Source organism: Dipodomys merriami, unplaced genomic scaffold (assembly GCF_024711535.1).
Source record: "Dipodomys merriami isolate MVZ:Mamm:240054 unplaced genomic scaffold, mDipMer1.0.p SCAF_16, whole genome shotgun sequence".
Classification (NCBI taxonomy): Eukaryota; Metazoa; Chordata; class Mammalia; order Rodentia; family Heteromyidae; genus Dipodomys; species Dipodomys merriami.
The window spans coordinates 6,461,282-6,477,159 of NW_027202937.1; the positions used below are offsets into that span (position 1 = coordinate 6,461,282).

The 15,878-nt window shown below is 52.0% G+C and overlaps 1 protein-coding gene across 1 annotated transcript in view; it reads left to right on the plus strand.

The window, feature by feature from the left end:
• Window positions 1-304: 304 nt before the first annotated feature.
• Kcnk5 (potassium two pore domain channel subfamily K member 5) overlaps window positions 305-15,878 on the plus strand; it is a 44,227-nt gene continuing 28,653 nt past the window's right edge. The window contains exon 1 of the mRNA XM_070023837.1: window positions 305-793. Within this exon, the coding sequence (XP_069879938.1) occupies window positions 608-793 (186 nt within the window). The 5' untranslated portion in view covers window positions 305-607. The remainder of the gene's footprint in view (window positions 794-15,878) is intronic.

Sequence of the window (15,878 nt, forward strand, 5' to 3'; positions counted from 1 at the left end):
CACTAATAATCGACCCTAGGCTGCAACCCCTGCGGGCGCTGCCGGGAGGTGGGGGGTGCGGGCAGAGCGAGGGTCCCCGAGGTGACTGCACCCGCGGACCGCAACTCCTGCAGCGCGCACCTTGAGGGGCGTGGCCTGGAACAGGGGGTGTGGTTTACAGGAGGCGTGGTCTCCAGGCCCCACCCACTCCGGGCCCGGCGCGGGCGGGCAGAGCGCGCGCTGCGCTGGTTAAAGAGCCGTGCGGAGGCGGGCGGGCGCCTTTCGCTGTGGTGCGCGCCGGAGCCGCACACGTGTCTGCCAGAGTCTGGGGCTTGAGTCGCCCTCCCCCTCCCACCCCACTTCCCGCCGGTTCCTGACGCTCCGGAGATTTCGGGGTGGACTCTCCCGGCTGGGGTGAGCGGCGTCCATTTAGATCCCTGCGCTGAGTGAGCCCGGCTAACTTGGTGGAACAACTTTGGTCCCGGGAGCCGGCGCAGGGGCCCGGGGCACTGCGCATGCGGAGCTCCAAATTCAAACAGCTGTTTGCAGAAGCCGCTGAGCGGGCAGACCCGGAGCGGCGGCCGGGGCCGGGGCCGGCGGCGCGGGTGCAAGCGGCCGCTCGGGAGCCATGGTGGACCGGGGCCCTCTGCTCACCTCGGCCATCATCTTCTACCTGGCCATCGGGGCGGCGATCTTCGAGGTGCTGGAGGAGCCGCACTGGAAGGAGGCCAAGAAGACGTACTACACGGAGAGGGTGCGTCTGCTCAAGGAGTTCCCGTGCCTAGGCCAGGAGGGCCTGGACAAGATCCTGAGGGTGAGCCCCCTGCGTCCCCCGGGCACCGTCCTCACCCCGCGGGCACCGTCCGCATCCCGCGGGCACCGTCCGCATCCCGCGGGCACCGTCCGCGCCCCCGGGCACCGCCTGCGCCCCCCCGGGCACCGTCCGCACCCCGCGGGCACCGTCCGCGCCCCGCGGGCACCGTCCGCATCCCGCGGGCACCGTCCGCACCCCCATGGGCACCGTCCGCACCCCCCGGGCACCGTCCGCACCCCCCGGGCACCGTCCGCACCCCCATGGGCACCGTCCGCACCCCCCGGGCACCTGGAGCTGTCGGCGTGGCAGTTTCTGGTGCCCCTCGGTTCCCCCGGGAGGTCCTGGGTGACCGACGGGCGAGGATGTCCCATCCTGAGTGGGGAGCCAGGGCCTGTGGCTTGCTTGGGGCGGCGGGGGACGGGTGAGGGACGGGGCAGGAAAGGTCTCCAGGAGTGCAGGCTCGTCCTAGCCCGTCCGCAGAGAGCTGGGGGTTGAGTCCCGGGTGGGCCGGGCCCGCGGGGGCCCGGGGCGGGTGTGTGGGTGCCTCCCCGCCTTGGAGGGAGGCTGCGGGCGGATAAAGGCGTTTATCTTTTCCTTGGAGTCGCTCCCGGAGTCCGGGAGCCGAGCCGGGTGCCACCCCTCGCGCCTCCACCTCCCGCTCCGGGGCCCTGGCCGCGCCCGCCCGGCTTTTCGGGTGGACGGGAGCCCCGCGGAGCTGCGGGAGGGGGGGAGGGACGGACCCCCGCACCCCCGCCCGCACCGGGGCGTGGGGGGGATCCGCGCGCGCCCGCGGCGCCCCCAGCGGGGCCGGGGTCTCCGCCCGCCCGGCCCGCGCGGGAGGAGCCGGGGACGCTCCGGGCTTCCGGGAAAGCTTATCTGGCCGAGACATCCCTGAAGGGTTGGAGAGAAACTTCGTGAAAGCCCAGGGTTGCTCAAACGGACACCAGGCCGGGAGTCCCCCTTCGGGGGAAGACGGAGGAAGAGAAAATGAGGGTGTGTGTGGGGAGGGGAGCTGCCCCGGGAGTTGGCGCCCAGCGCCTCTTATCTGGTGTGCACCCCGGGGATGGCGGTGACCCCCCTCCCCCAAACTGGACCCACCATCCTAGCTGGGATCGTGTGTGTGTGTGTGTGTGTGTGTGTGTGTGTGTGTAGGGGGGGTACAGATCACTTTGCAGATAGTTACTAGCCCTACTTTTCCAGCCTCCAGTAATTCCCATCTGCGAAAATGGGGACAAACCCATCCTCTTTCCTGCCCCCAAACTCTGTTGTAGGGTTGAAACCATCCAGAAAACATGAAGGCGTCTTGCTAAATGGTAGGATATCCCGGTCAGTGGATGGACATTTACTCAGATGGGCATCTGAGGGACCTTCCGCTATTTGGGGCCTGAGGAGAATTAGAATGGCTCCTTACCATCCCTAGAGGGCCCGCAGAAGATAAGAGGAGATTTCGATTGTAATTCAGTGGGGGAGGGGGCATCTGTCTCTCTGCAGTTTGGAGTGGGAGATGATTGGTTGTTCTCTGTGTGTGTGAATATTGGGGTTTGAACTCAGGGTCTAGCACTGTTTCTTAAGCCTTTTCCACTTAAGTCTGGTGCCAATGCCATTTCCACTTCTATCTTCTGTCAGCTAACTGACCTTTTACAGACTTTCCTCCACTGCGGAGCTTGGAGCCTTGATCCTCCCATCTCAGCCTCCTCTGGGTGGGTAGGATTACAGGTGTGAGCCACCCGTGCCCAGCTCTGGCTTCATGTAAGAACACTCGATTCTGTGGGTATCTTCCAGTGGGTGCCTTCTGTGGCTTGTGTGCAGGGGACGGGGAGTATCACTTTATGATTTCCCTTGAGGAAGCAATTCCTATGGAGGAGAGTTTGTTTTTGTTTGGTTTGTGCTGGGCCTTTGTTTAGAGGAGGAGGGGAGTGGGTTGGAGTGATAAAGCCTTGAGCTGCTGGTGCTGTTTCCCTGCTCCTACTGACTTGTAGGGGAAGGAAGGAAAGAATTCAAGGCTAAATGTGGGAAAATAAACTTCAAAACACCAGGAGAAGGGAAGGGAGGGGGGCGGTTCCAGGAGCTAGGAAAGCGGAGTGCAGCTGGTTGATGGTAACTTCGGAGGCTAGACAGCTTCCTTTGAACAAACTATCTCTCTATTTTGAAGTCCTGCTAAATCTGTCAGCCAAATGGACAGGTAACTTCACAGAAGGATTTGGGCATCATTTGATTTGGAGACAGTTACAGATAAGGTCTTGGATGAGAAGTTCAAGGATAGCTGTCTCCATCTGAGCCAAAACAACTCCCATCATAGGAAAAAAAAAACAAGAAAGGAAAATGAACCAATAAAAGCATTTGCTAACATCATTTTTCATCTCAGCTTTCAGGTCTGAGTTGGGGCTCTGCCTCAGGCCTCAGGATAGGGTTGAAACTTTCCTACAAGCAGCTGCTTGGGCATTTTCCATAGGGTTCTGTGTTTTAGCTGGTTCTAAATGACTGGGAACCATGAAGGAGTCTCTAGCTGGGAATTCTACCTTCAAGGTGGCCTTCCTGTCTTTGGGAGGGAGGGCTGTGCATTCTGAGGGGTGGGGGTGGGGGTCAAGTTGTTTTCCTTAGGCAGGGGTATTTTCAAATGCACCAGAAAGGGAGCCCAGTCCACCTTTCTCTTTAGAAATTGGTTGGGTTGTCAGGTGTTTCCTCCCTTGGTCACTGTGGTTGAGCTGAGGCTCTGCAGGCTTTCAAGTGAAGTGTCCCCCCCCGTCCCCCCCCCCCCCCCCCCCGCTAACACACACACAAGGTAGGGCCATGTGGCTGCCCTCTTTTCCTTCCTTCTTCAGAACCATCTTGAAACTTTTTTTGGGGGGGAGTCCAGTCATGGGGCTTGAACTCTGGGTCTGGGCGCTGTCCCTCAGCTCTTCAGCTCAAGGCTAGCACTCTACCACTTGAGCCACAGTGCCATTTACGGCTTTTTTTTTTTTTGCTTATGTGGTGCTGTGGAATCGAACCCAGGGCCTCAGGCATGCAAGGCAAGCGCTCTACCACTGAGCCACCTTCCCAGCCCCCATCTTGAAACTTAAGGCTTTTGTTTCACCAGATTTGGGGGGTAAACGCCTTTTCTAGCCTCTTGATAATCTATTCCCCCTGCATTTTTTACATTGCATAGGCTCTCACAACGGAACGTTAGCCATTTATAGCAGACTGACTCTGTGGGTGGAACTGTTCCGGGCTTTGGTGAAGGCCCAGGCTGGTTTGGCTGTCTGGCTTGGCCAATTCCCCATCAAGCCAGTTACCTCACCTTTGCCTTCCCTTCAGCAAAAGGAGGGCTTGGTGGGACTCCAGTAAAGAACCAAGAAAGGTAAAGAAATTAGGCAAGTCTCTTACCCTCTAGCATTTATTGAGGATTCACTCAACAAGGCAGCTTGCCAAGTAGCTTACCTACGTTATTTCAGGTGCTCTTTCCAGTGATCTAACCCATTACACGAGGAAACGGATTCCCAGAGAAGTTAAAGTGGCCACAGCAACACAAGAGGCCACATCTGTGGACCAGGCAGTTTAGCTCAAGAGCCTGCACCTTGGTCCACCTTGTGTGCACATGTGTGTGTGCACGCACGCGCGCGAGTGTGCGTGCAGGTACTAGGGCTTAAATGCGGAGCCTGGGTTGTTGATCCTTAGCTTTTTCACTTAAGGCTGACACTCTACTACTTGAACCACACATCCACTTACAGTTGTTGTTTTCTTTTTCTTTTTCTCACTGACTTTCCTGCCTAGGCTGGCTTCATGCCTCCATCCTCAGATCTCAGCCTTCTGAGTAACTGGGGTTATAGGAGTGAGCCACCAGGGCCCAGTTCTTGGTCTACCTTTTCCCTGGCTTTTTGGGCCTGTACGGCTGTGGCGTTGTTGTTCTGTAAGTGAGCTGATTAGTAAATTGGTTCAGCTTAGACTCCAGACGGCTGGGAAATTCTATTTTCTGTTTCCTCTGGAACAGGCATTGGGACACTGGCTTCTGTGTGGCTGCCTGGCTGATCCGGTGTGATCCGGTCTTACTGATGCCTGTGTCACTGAAGTAATGCATTGGTTCAGCGCCCTCCCCCCCCTTTACATGTTTGTTTCCTTTTCTCCCACTACCACCCCCTGCAAAAAAAAAAAAGAAAAAGAAAAAAACAGCAAAGTTGATTTGAAGGAGTACCAGCCCTTCTCTACCTTCTGTCTTTGTGATCATACACTGGAAGACTTTGAGAGATTGAGTGTGTGGAGGCTTTGAAGCTTGATGTGCTTTCTCTATGCACTTCATTTAACCCAAGAGGAAAAAAAAATGAGGGGAGAGAAAGGTATCTTTTGCTCAGGATCCTATCAGCACAGACTCAGCTTTCAGATCTCAGGGTATCCAATTTCAATGTGCATGGGAAGTGGTGAGCAAGCATTTATGAAGTGTCGTGTGTGTGCCAGGCACTGGGCCAGGTCCCAGTGATGGTAAACTCACGCAGAACAAGAAGTTGGGTGGCCCACAACTGTCGTGATCCCTGAGTTAGGGAGGGCTCTCAGGAAAGGACCTCAGGCCGAAGTAGGGTGTTGGATTTAGAAGGACCTTGCTGGAGAAAAGGAGGGGAGCAGCCCTCTTTTCCTATCCTAGGCAGGCTTGGGACACTGGGTTTCTTTCTGGTTTTCTGAGAGGCCCATATCTCCTGGGGCTGGGCTAGGGTCCCCCCCTAGATCTGCCCTCTTTTTTTTTTTTTTTTGGTCAGTCGTGGGGCTTGAACTCTGGGCCTGGGCGCTGTCCCTCAGCTCTTCAGCTCAAGGCGAGCGCTCTACCACTTGAGCTACAGCGCCACTTCCGGTTTTCTGGTGGTTTTTATTGGAGATAGGAGTCTCACGGTCTCTCCTGCCCGGGCTGGCTTTGAACCGCGATCCTCAGATCTCAGCCTCCTGAGTAGCTAGGATTACAGGCGTGAGCCACCAGCGCCCGGCTCTGCCCTCTTTTCTGGTATCTCAGCAACTCTATTTCCCTCTACTACTCAGATAGTGTAGGAAACTCTTGGATTCCTCCTAAGTGCTAAGTTGTTTTTTGTTATGTTTTGTTGGTCATGGCCTGAACTCTGGGCCTGGGCGCTGTTCCTTGGCTCTTCAGTTCAAGACTAGCACTCTACCACTTGAGCCACAACGCCACTTACGTTTTTTTCTGCTTATGTGGTACTGAGGAATTGAACCCAGGGCCTCATGCATGCGAGGCAAGCACTTTACCACTGAGCCACTTTTCCAGCCCCTAAGTTTTTAATTTATTTTATTTTATTTTTTTTAGTGTGTTTATGCCAGTACTGGGGCTTGAGCTCGGGGCTTCTACCCTTAGCTTTTCTGCTCAAGGCTGTTTTCTACCACTTGAGCCACATTCCCCAAGCCCAGCTTTATCCTTTTACTTTGTGTGTGTGTGTGTGTGTGTGTGTGTGTATACAGGTACTAAAACTTGAACTCAGGGCCTGACTGTTCTCTCTCCATTAGCTTTTTTGCTCAAGGTTGGTGCTCTTCACTTGATCCACAGCTCCCCTTCTGGCTTTTTTCTGGTGGTTAATTGGGTTTTTCTGTCGTAGCTGGCTTTGAAGTGCAATCCTCAGATCTCAACCTCCTGAGTAGCTAGGATTACAGGCATAGGCCACTGGTGCCTGGCTCTTAATTCCAGTTTTGATGTCCTGTTACTGAAGCCAATCCTCCCCAAATTTGAAGAAAGTGTGACTCTAGGTGATATGATCATTATAGCTGATCAGAGCTTAACATGGAGCATACTGGGTTATTATTTTTTGGAGAAAAATTTCTCTCATCTCAGTCTTGGAGAGCTGAGGGTTAAACTGAACACCCCCGTTTTTCAGGCCGGGTGGAAATTGTAAAACTGACTGGTCGGCTTAACTGCCTTTGTAAGTGAAGGGAGCACAATAGCGCTTTTGATTCTCCAGATGGAAAGGCCTCCGCTTCAGTAGCTCCAGCTTGAATTTTCACAGGCTCTGACTGCAGAGGCGGAGAGTGGTAAGTTGGGTGTTTAGAGGAAATTCTTTTCTAATGGCTTGTTTTCTTTTTTCCTCCTTTCTTTTTGTGCCGGTTTTGAACTCAGGGCCTGGGTACTATCCTGCTTTTTTTTGATGCTCTACCATTTGAGCCATAGCCCCACTTTCCTGGTTTTTGCTGGTTAATGGGAAATAAGTCTCACAGACTTTGCAGTGTGGCTGGCTTCAAACCAAGATCCTCAGATCTCAGCCTCCTGAGTAGCCACTGGAACCTGGCGTGGCTTGTTTTCTTATTGTCCACTTAAAGTCAAGGGTCACCACCAATAACAACAACAAAACAAAACAAAAACAATTTCTAATTGCTAAGTCCACTTTGGTTAACTGCTCTGGTTAGAGTTTGACTCAAGTGATCTTTGATGAAATCAAAGTGTTTTACCAGAGGCCAGAGAATAATGAGATGACATGGCAATGGGGAGAGGAGGATTATCAAGGCTGGAAATTTGCAAGTGCTGAAAGGTTCTTGGAAGGCCCCAGGAGTCTTCAGCAGAGTGAGGGGGCTGCAAGGGAGCTGATGATTGTTGCTTTTAAGTATTTTCCTAGGGTTTTCCCCTATTTATAGTTTGGTGCTTAAAAGAAACACACAATCCCCGGGTTTGGGATGCTGTGTTTGGCTGGCCCTGACCTCAGGCCAAAGGCTTTCATCTTGAACTTGGTTGTTTTGCTGTGAGATTGAGCTCACTCAGCCTCTGAACTGTGTGTGTGGTTGTGTGGGGGGCTGGAGTCAGGGAAGTACAAAGGCTTTAGGGAGATGAGAAGCCAGGCTATGGAGGCAAAATCCCTAAGAGAGTCTTTTTGTTGTTGTTTGTTTGTGGGTCATGGGGCTTTGAACTCAGGGCCTGGGCAGTTCCTGAACTTTTTTGCTCAAGGCTAGCGCTCTACCACTTGAGCCACAGCACCACTTCTGCCTTTTTCTGAGTACTTTATTGGAGTCTCTCCGACTTCCCTGCCTGGACAGTCTTCAAACTGCAATAGGTTGTCACATCTCAGCCTCCTGAGTAGCTAGGATTACAGGCGTGACCACGGGAGCCTGGCTCAATTCTCCTTTCTTGGTCCATCAGCCTGCTAATAAGCACCATTCTGTTTTTTATTCCCATGAATTTGACAACCCTGTTTAATCTCAAATGTTGAATTGTACAGTGTGCCTGTTTTGGCGTACAAAACCAATGATATACCCACTGGAAAACAGTATGAAGGTTTCTCAAACAATTAGAAATGGTACTACCAGATCATTTAAGGACTTCTATATATGTTTCAAACTGAATGGTTGTTGGGTTTTGGGGTACTGGGGATTGAACCCAGGGTCTGGCACATGCTTAGACAAATGTTTGACCATGGACCTACATCCCCAGACCTTTTTTTTTGGTCCAGTCCTAGGGCCTGAACTCTGGGCCTGGGCGCTGTCCCTTAGCTCTTCAGCTCAAGGCTAGCGCTCTACCACTTGAGCCACAGCGCCACTTCCAGCTTTTTTCTTTTTGTTTATGTGGTGCTGAGGAATCGAACCCAGGGCCTCAGGCATGCAAGGCAAGTGCTCTACCACTGAGCCACCTTCCCAGCCCGCATCCCCAGACGTTAACTGAATTTTTTTTTTTTTAACCAGTCCTGGGACTTGAATTCAAGGCCTGAGCACTGTCTGTTCCCTGAGCTTCTTTTGCTCAAGGCTAGCTCCCTACCACGTGAGCCACAGTGCTACTTCTGGCCTTTTCTGTTTATGTGGTACTGAGGAATAGAACCCAGGACTTTATGCATGCTAGGCAAGCACTTGGTATACCACTTAGCCACATTTCCAACGCCTCAATCCTTGAACTCAGGATCTAGTGCTCATTTTTAGCTTTTTCACTCAAGGCTGGAGCTCTATCATTTGAGCCAGCATTCCACTTCTGGCTTGTGACAGGTTAATTGGAGAGAAGAGTTTTCTAGGATTTGTCTGCCTGGCTGCCTTTGAACCATAGTCCTTCGATCTCAGCCTCTTGAGTAGCTAGGATTACGAGCGTGAACTCAAGTGAGTCTTCCAAGGAACTAGAAACAGTAGGAGATGGTGGCTCTTTCTTACCCACAGTTCCCTGGGGAGGGGTAACAGTGCCTTGCTGTACTGTGGGGTCACAGCTACAGGTCAGGGAGGTGAGGGTCAAATGACGAAGCTCTCGGGTTTGGCCAGGAATTTGAACTCCATCAGAATTTTGGCAATTTTCAAATAACAGGAGTGGATAGCATTTCAGAACATTCCTTCTGCCTTTGCAGCCAGTTTACGACTTCAGAGAAGCAGAGCAGTCTCTGCCCAATTAACTGATTTTCAACTGATTTTTGTGGGTACCTTCCTTCACCCCACGGATGGACGTTGTGATAAGGACACTCTTCCTTCCTTTTTCCTCCTCAGGAGATAAAGTGTGGCTTTTTCCCAGCATGCCCATGCAGACTTTGGTGCCCCCCCTTCTGGTTCAGCTTCTCAAGTTGCCCCATGGCACCCCTTGATTGTGGAAGGTAGGGTGGTGTACTCAGCTTGGCCCCACATTACACCCCATCCCCAGGCCCCAGAGGCCCCAGGCAGCGCAGGGGGTAAAGTGGGAATGGACGGGGCCTCCACTCTGGCTCTCATTTCTGCGTGCAGAAGCCCTCAGAAGTCGGAGGGTCTCGAGCCCTTGAGCTCCGGGTATCTGGGGAGAGGAAATTGGGCCATGGTGGTGAAATGAGGGGAAATCCAGTCCAAAGTGCTGAGTGATGGGTTGCAGATGGTAGAGGCTGGAGAGATGGACCCAGGTCATAGGGCCTTGGAAGGTTCACTTCCTGTTTCCTGAAGCCTGGAGAAGAAAGCCTTCTGGGGAGGGGGGCGACCCAGCTCTGAACAAACACAGCCTCTTCCTCCTCGGCTCCCCTCATCAGGAGGAGGGAAGGTGAGACACGTTCGGCGTTCATGAGATTGACACTGGGTAATTCACCAGGATCAATTCTTTTTTAAAACGATTTATTTATTTTTTATTGTTATAGAGGTGATGTGCAGAGGGGTTACAGTTACATAAGTCAGGTAAAGAGTTCATTTCTTAGTGGACAATCTCACCCCTCCCCTCACTCTTCCAGTTTTTCCCTCCTGTCCCTACCCACAAGTTGAACAATTCGTTTTCTTTTTTTTTTTTTTTTTTTTGTCGGTTGTGGGGCTTGAACTCTGGGCCTGGGCGCTGTCCCTCAGCTCTTCAGCTCCAAGCGAGCGCTCTACCACTTGAGCTACAGCGCCACTTCCGGTTTTCTGGTGGTTTATTGGAGATGGGAGTCTCGGGGTCTTTCCTGCCCAGGCTGGCTTTGAACCGCGATCCTCAGATCTCAGCCTCCTGAGTAGCTAGGATTACAGGCGTGAGCCACCAGCGCCCGGCTGAACAGTTCGTTTTCAATGAGTCCAGTGAGTGTCCCTGCTGCGTTTATTCACCCTTTGTCCCTCCTTTCTGGATAAGTTCAAAGTACACACCAAGGGGATATAAATCGGACTCCTGGCCCTAAACATAGACAGGTGTTATCAGCTGAGGATGGCACACACCTGTAATCATAGCTACTCAGGCTGAGATCTGAGGATCTTGGTTCAAAGCCAGCCTGGGCTTGAAAGTGTGAAACTTTTTTTTCTTTTTGGTCCGAGACCAAGACTCAAACTTGGTACCTGCAGTCACTTCGCTCATTGTCTAGCACTCTACCAACTAAACAACCCCTGAAACTTTATCTTCAGTTAGCCACCAAAAAGCTGGAAGTGGAGCTGTGGCTCAAAGTGGTAGAGCACTAGTCTTGAGCAAAAGAGCGCAGGGATAGTGCCCAGCCCCTGAGTTCAAGCCCTGTGACCAACCAGGAGAGAGAGAGAGAGAGAGAGAGAGAGAGAGAGAGAGAGAGAGAGAGAGAGAGAGAGAGAGAGAGAGAGAGAGAGAGAGAGGATAGGTGTGAAGAAGATAGGTGTGAAGGGTGAGTGTAGCCTGCAGTCCTGTGGGCTTTCTGGGTGGTGCCTCCTATGCTACGCTTTTGTGGCACCTTTCCTGTGTCTCCTCTGGTGGCCGTGGGCCAGGAGCTTACTGCTCGTCCTTACCAGGGAAACCTGGAAGCCAGGTGACTTGCTCAGGACACAGCAACAAAGTGGAAGGCTGAGACTCAAGCCCCTGCTGTCCTCAGCCTTGGGTCCTGTCCATGAGTGGAAATCGAGGCTGGGGCTGGCAGGCCTGGGCGGGGTGGGTGGGGGGTGATGCTAGCTAACAGTTGCTCAGCACTTCTGTGGCCATAGGCTGGGCAGATTGGTCATGGGCACCGTCTCATCCAATGGTCACTGTGACCTCAGCACAAGCAACAGAGCTTAAAGAGTGGGTCTGAGTTGCTGGGCCCTGCTGGTGGCTCACGCCTGTCATCCTAGCTACTCAGGAGGCTGAGATCTGAGGATCGCAGTTCAAAGCTAGCTCGGGCAGGAAAAAAAGTCTGTGAAACTTTTTTTTTTTTTGGGGGGGGGTCTGGTCCTGAGGCCTGAACTCTGGGCCTAGATGCTGTCCCTCAGCTCTTCAGCTCAAGGCTAGTGCTCTACCACTTGAGCCACAGTGCCACTTCTGGCTTTTTTCTTTTTGCTTATGTGGTGCTGAGGGAATTGAACCCAGGGCCTCATGCATGCAAGGCAAGCGCTCTACCACTGAGCCCTCTCCCCTCCCCGCCCCCCATGAGCCTCTTATCTCCAATAAACCACCAGAAAACCAAAGTGGCGCTGTAGCTCAAGTGGTAGAGCGCTAGCCTTGAACTGAAGAGCTGAGGGACAGCACTCAGACCCAGAGTTCAAGCCCCATGACCGACAAAAAAAAAAAAAAAGAGTGGGTCTGAGGCCAGACATTAGGAGACAGGAACAAGTAGGGACTGGAACCCAGAGCCCATGGCACAACCATTCTGCTGCAGTTGAAGGGGGAGATGGGGAACAAAGAACTGAAGTGCCAGGGGGTGTGGTGGCTCCAAGAACTTTTCAGCGTGCTGACAGGTGTGACCTTGAGCATAGGATGTGACCTTGAGCAAGTCACGTGTCTGAGACGGGGCAGTACAATAACTGTACTTGTTCGTGTACTCTTAAGTAATGACTGTCCCATTGCCCATTTCTCAGGGTACCGAGTCTCTGATGTCTCTATTCAGTTCTATCTACAAGGTATGATGCATAAACCCACTAGTCCTTCCTCTAAGGGTCCACCCGCATTTTCCATTTCTTGGAAATACACCACAACTTGTCCCTTGCATGGATTTCAGTCAGCCCCTGAAAACATTTACTTCTCCCTTCCAGGCCCCAGCTTTGGGCGACCCTCTCCTGGTGGAGAATTCTGAGTTCTTTGCTCTCAGGTCACAGCTGAGCCCTCCTTCGGGGCTGCCCCTCTCCGTCTGCTCTCTTAGATCCTTCTCAGTGGTCAGGACTCTGACTGGCTTGGAATTGGGCATTCTTTTGCCCTCTCTGCCATCTAAATATTTGTTTTCTGCTGCCAGATTTAGGCAGGACTATATACTTTTGCTTGTTGTTACCTCCAGTGGCCTACTGCAATTTGGCTGCAGTTGCTTAGCCTGTCCCCTCCTAGCAGGGTCTTGCTTGTCCTGAGTCTGGGATAAGAGCTGGGCAGGGTGATAGGTGACAGGACCAACCTTGCTCAATCCTGTTTAGTCACACAGCCCGGAGGCTGGCCCTGTGGGCCGAGAAACTCACCTGGGCCTCTTGTGTAGACAGAAGCTGATCTAATAATCCAGGGCCAAGCTTTACACGTGTGCTGTATGACTCCAGCTAGATTTTTTTTTTCCCTCTCCAATTCTGGGGCTTGAACTCAGGGCTTGAGCACTGTCCCTGAGCTTTTTGCTCAAGGCTAGCACTCTACTACTACTTGAGTCACAGCACCACCTCTGGTTTTTTCTATTTATGTGTACTCAGGAATCAAGCCCAGGGCTTCATGCTTGCTAGGCAAGCATTCTACCCCTAAGCCACATTTCCAGCCCCCCACCTATAGATTTTTACCTCTGGATTCATTCATTCATTGAGGAAGGCTTGGAGTGCTTGTTAGACTAAGATCTGGTGTGGGCAGTGACCATCTCTCCCTGTGCCACCGCTAGTTAGTGCTAGGCCAGCTCTGAAGGTGTGTGCCACACTTGTTCACTGGTCCATTGTGCCCTGATTCCCAGTGGGGCGGGAGGCTCTGAAGGAGACTGTGTGCTATGTCTCCCTTCTGGTCCGAAGTCCAGTCAGGAGGATGGCAAGGTCAAGGCTGGGGAAATCCAGCCAGGTACGCCAGGCCCAGACTCGCCTCTGATTCTTGGAATTGTTGGAAGAAGACAGTGCGCCAAGATCAGAATTTCTCCTCACTTCTCTCTTCAAGCCCTATAAGATGGGCTTGGTAAGGACAGACTTCTTTTATTTATTCTCATTTTCTTTTGTTTTTCCGAGACAAGAATCTCAGAGACAAGAGTCAGACTTGAAAGCTTAGGCTAGTCTTGAGAACTTTTTCCCCCCCTTTAGTTGGTCGTGGGGCTTGAACCTGGGCCTAGGTGCTGTCCCTCAGCTCTTCAGTTCAATCACTTGAGCCATAGCACCAGTTCTAGTTTTCTGGTGGTTAATTGGAGGTAAGAGTTTCATAGACTTTCCTGCCTGGGCTGGCTTTGAACCGCAGTCCTCAGATCTCAGCTTCCTGAGTAGTGAGGATTATAGGCATGAGCCACTGGCGCCTGGCTAGTGACTTTCAGTGTTTTTAAATTGATGTATAATTGTATATGCTTATGGGGCAGGGTGTGATAATTCAGTAAATTTGTATGGTATATGTTGCTCAAGTCAGGGTAATTAGCGTCTTCCTCTCCTTATTTCATTGTTTTCCCTTGCTTTTAGAAGTACTAGGCTTTGAACTCAGGACTTTACACTTGCTTAACAGGCACTTTTGATTTGCACCCAGGATTTAATCATCATTTTCTTAGCTCTACAAATCCTGAGACCTCTTCACTACTTGCTTCCGCCAAAAATGGGTCTGTGTGAAGCTGGACAGAAGGTCCAGCCTGTTACTATTTTTCCCCTTCGATGTGGGGAATAAGTAGTCCTCCCTGTTAGTAGTCCTCTTCTTTTCCTTCCTTGTTTTCCTTCCTTGTTTTCTTTTCTTTCATTTATTTATATTTTTTTGGGTCCGGTCGTGGGGCCTGAACTCTGGGCCTGGACGCTGTCCCTCAGCTCTTCAGCTGAAGGCTAGCACTCTACCACTTAAGCCACAACACCACTTCCAGCTTTTTTCTTTTTGCTTATGTGGTGCTGAGGAATTGAACCCAGGCCTTCATGCATGCAAGGCAAGTGCTCTACCACTGAGCCACCTTCCCAGCCCCCTTTCTTTTATCTGTCCTGGGACCTAGGGCCATCCCTGAGTTCTTTTTTGCTCAAGGCTATAGCACTCTATCACTTCGAGCCACAGCACCACTTCCAGTTTTCTTGGTGGTTATTTAGAGTATCACACTTCCTGCCCAGCCCAGGCTGTCTTTGAACTGCAGTCCTCAGATCTCAGCCTCTTGAGTAGCTAGAATTACAGGCAGGAGCTAGCTCCTTCTCTTATTTCATAAACTTTCCCCAGCCACCTTCTTCCTTCCCTGGGGTGGAAGGCTTAGGCAGCCTTGTCATGGGGTTCCAATCTTCACTTTCTCAGCTGGGTGCTAAGACCTGCAAACATCCCATTGAACTGGTATTTACTGAGCAAGCTCCGCCCCCCATGCAGTGGGAGGGGCCCTGCCCAGACTGCTTTGAAGACTGAGGAGGATGAGCCCTGGTTCCTGCTGAGTTTTAGGGAGGCCGTGTTCCCGGGAAGGCAAGTGGACCTTGTTTAATCTTCTGAGGAGGAGCCCGGGGAAGGTCTGGGTTGTTTGCTGGAGCCAGCAGCTCCCTTGCTGATTGTTGGCCCACCCTACAGGGAGGAAGCACACAAGTGTTTGCAGAGTGTCACCTAGGGCACCACCCCATCCTCCAAGAAAGCTTATAGGTACCTGAACATGATGCAGAAACCCATTCTTAACCTTGCTCTGGCTAAAAGATTCTCAGCTCTCAGTCTCCTGAGTAGCTATGATTATAGGCGTGAGCCACTGCCACTGGCTCTAGTTCCTTTTGAAATTGCCCTTAATTAAAAAAAAAGCCTCAATATTTGAGGGTACAGAGTGCCTTTTCTATTTAACCTGCACAGCTCACCTCTCTCTGGGATCTTGAGTGTCAGATTCATTCCCCCCTTGTGATTTATATAAGAAGTGGCACATGTTGAACTTTTGGCTGTTTTGTGGGGTTGGCTAGAGCCTCAGGCTTCAGGAGTTCTCCTGTGAGTCCAGCCTCCAGGAGTGGCATGCTGGCTGGCTGGTATCCTCAACTGTTCTTGGGAGTCTTCAGGAAATGCTTCATGCCTAGGGCACCTCCTTGGCTGCAGATTTGAAAATGTGGAAACTGAAGGGAGCTTAGGGTTGTTTAACTGGTCTCCAGCAACCTGGAGCCAAGGCCCTGAGGTAGGAGGAGGTTATGCAACTTGTCCTAGGCCGCGCTGCTCACCCAGGGTTAGGGAAGCCATACAAAGGAATCAGTTAGATGGAGCCCGTGCAGCCTTAAAGGAAGGGGGAAGGCTACTTAGAAACAGTGGCCTCAGAGAGTACGTCAGTCAGTCAAAGGTGATGGCTGCACCTACTAATGGGCCCCCTGGTCATTGGCCTAGATCCTCTTCTTCCTCAGACTAATCCAGACCAAGGCCCTTGCCAGGGGCCTGAGTGGCTTGGGGTCTGCTTGTGTGGGGTCCTACTTCTTTCTAGAGTCCTGCCATTCATCCTACTGGACCTCTACAAACAGGAGACCTTGGAGTTAGGGGGAGACATTCTGTGCTTGCATGCCCTTGGCGTGTGTGTGTGTGTGTGTGTGTGTGTGTGTGTGTGTACACACATGTGTTGTGTGCACCATATAAGCCCATGCCACTTCTAGGGCTTGAATTTAGGGCCTGGGTGCTGTCCTACACCTTTTTCTTTTGCTCAAGACTGGCATTCTATCTACCACTTGAGCCACAGTTACACTTTCAACTTCTTTTTTTTTT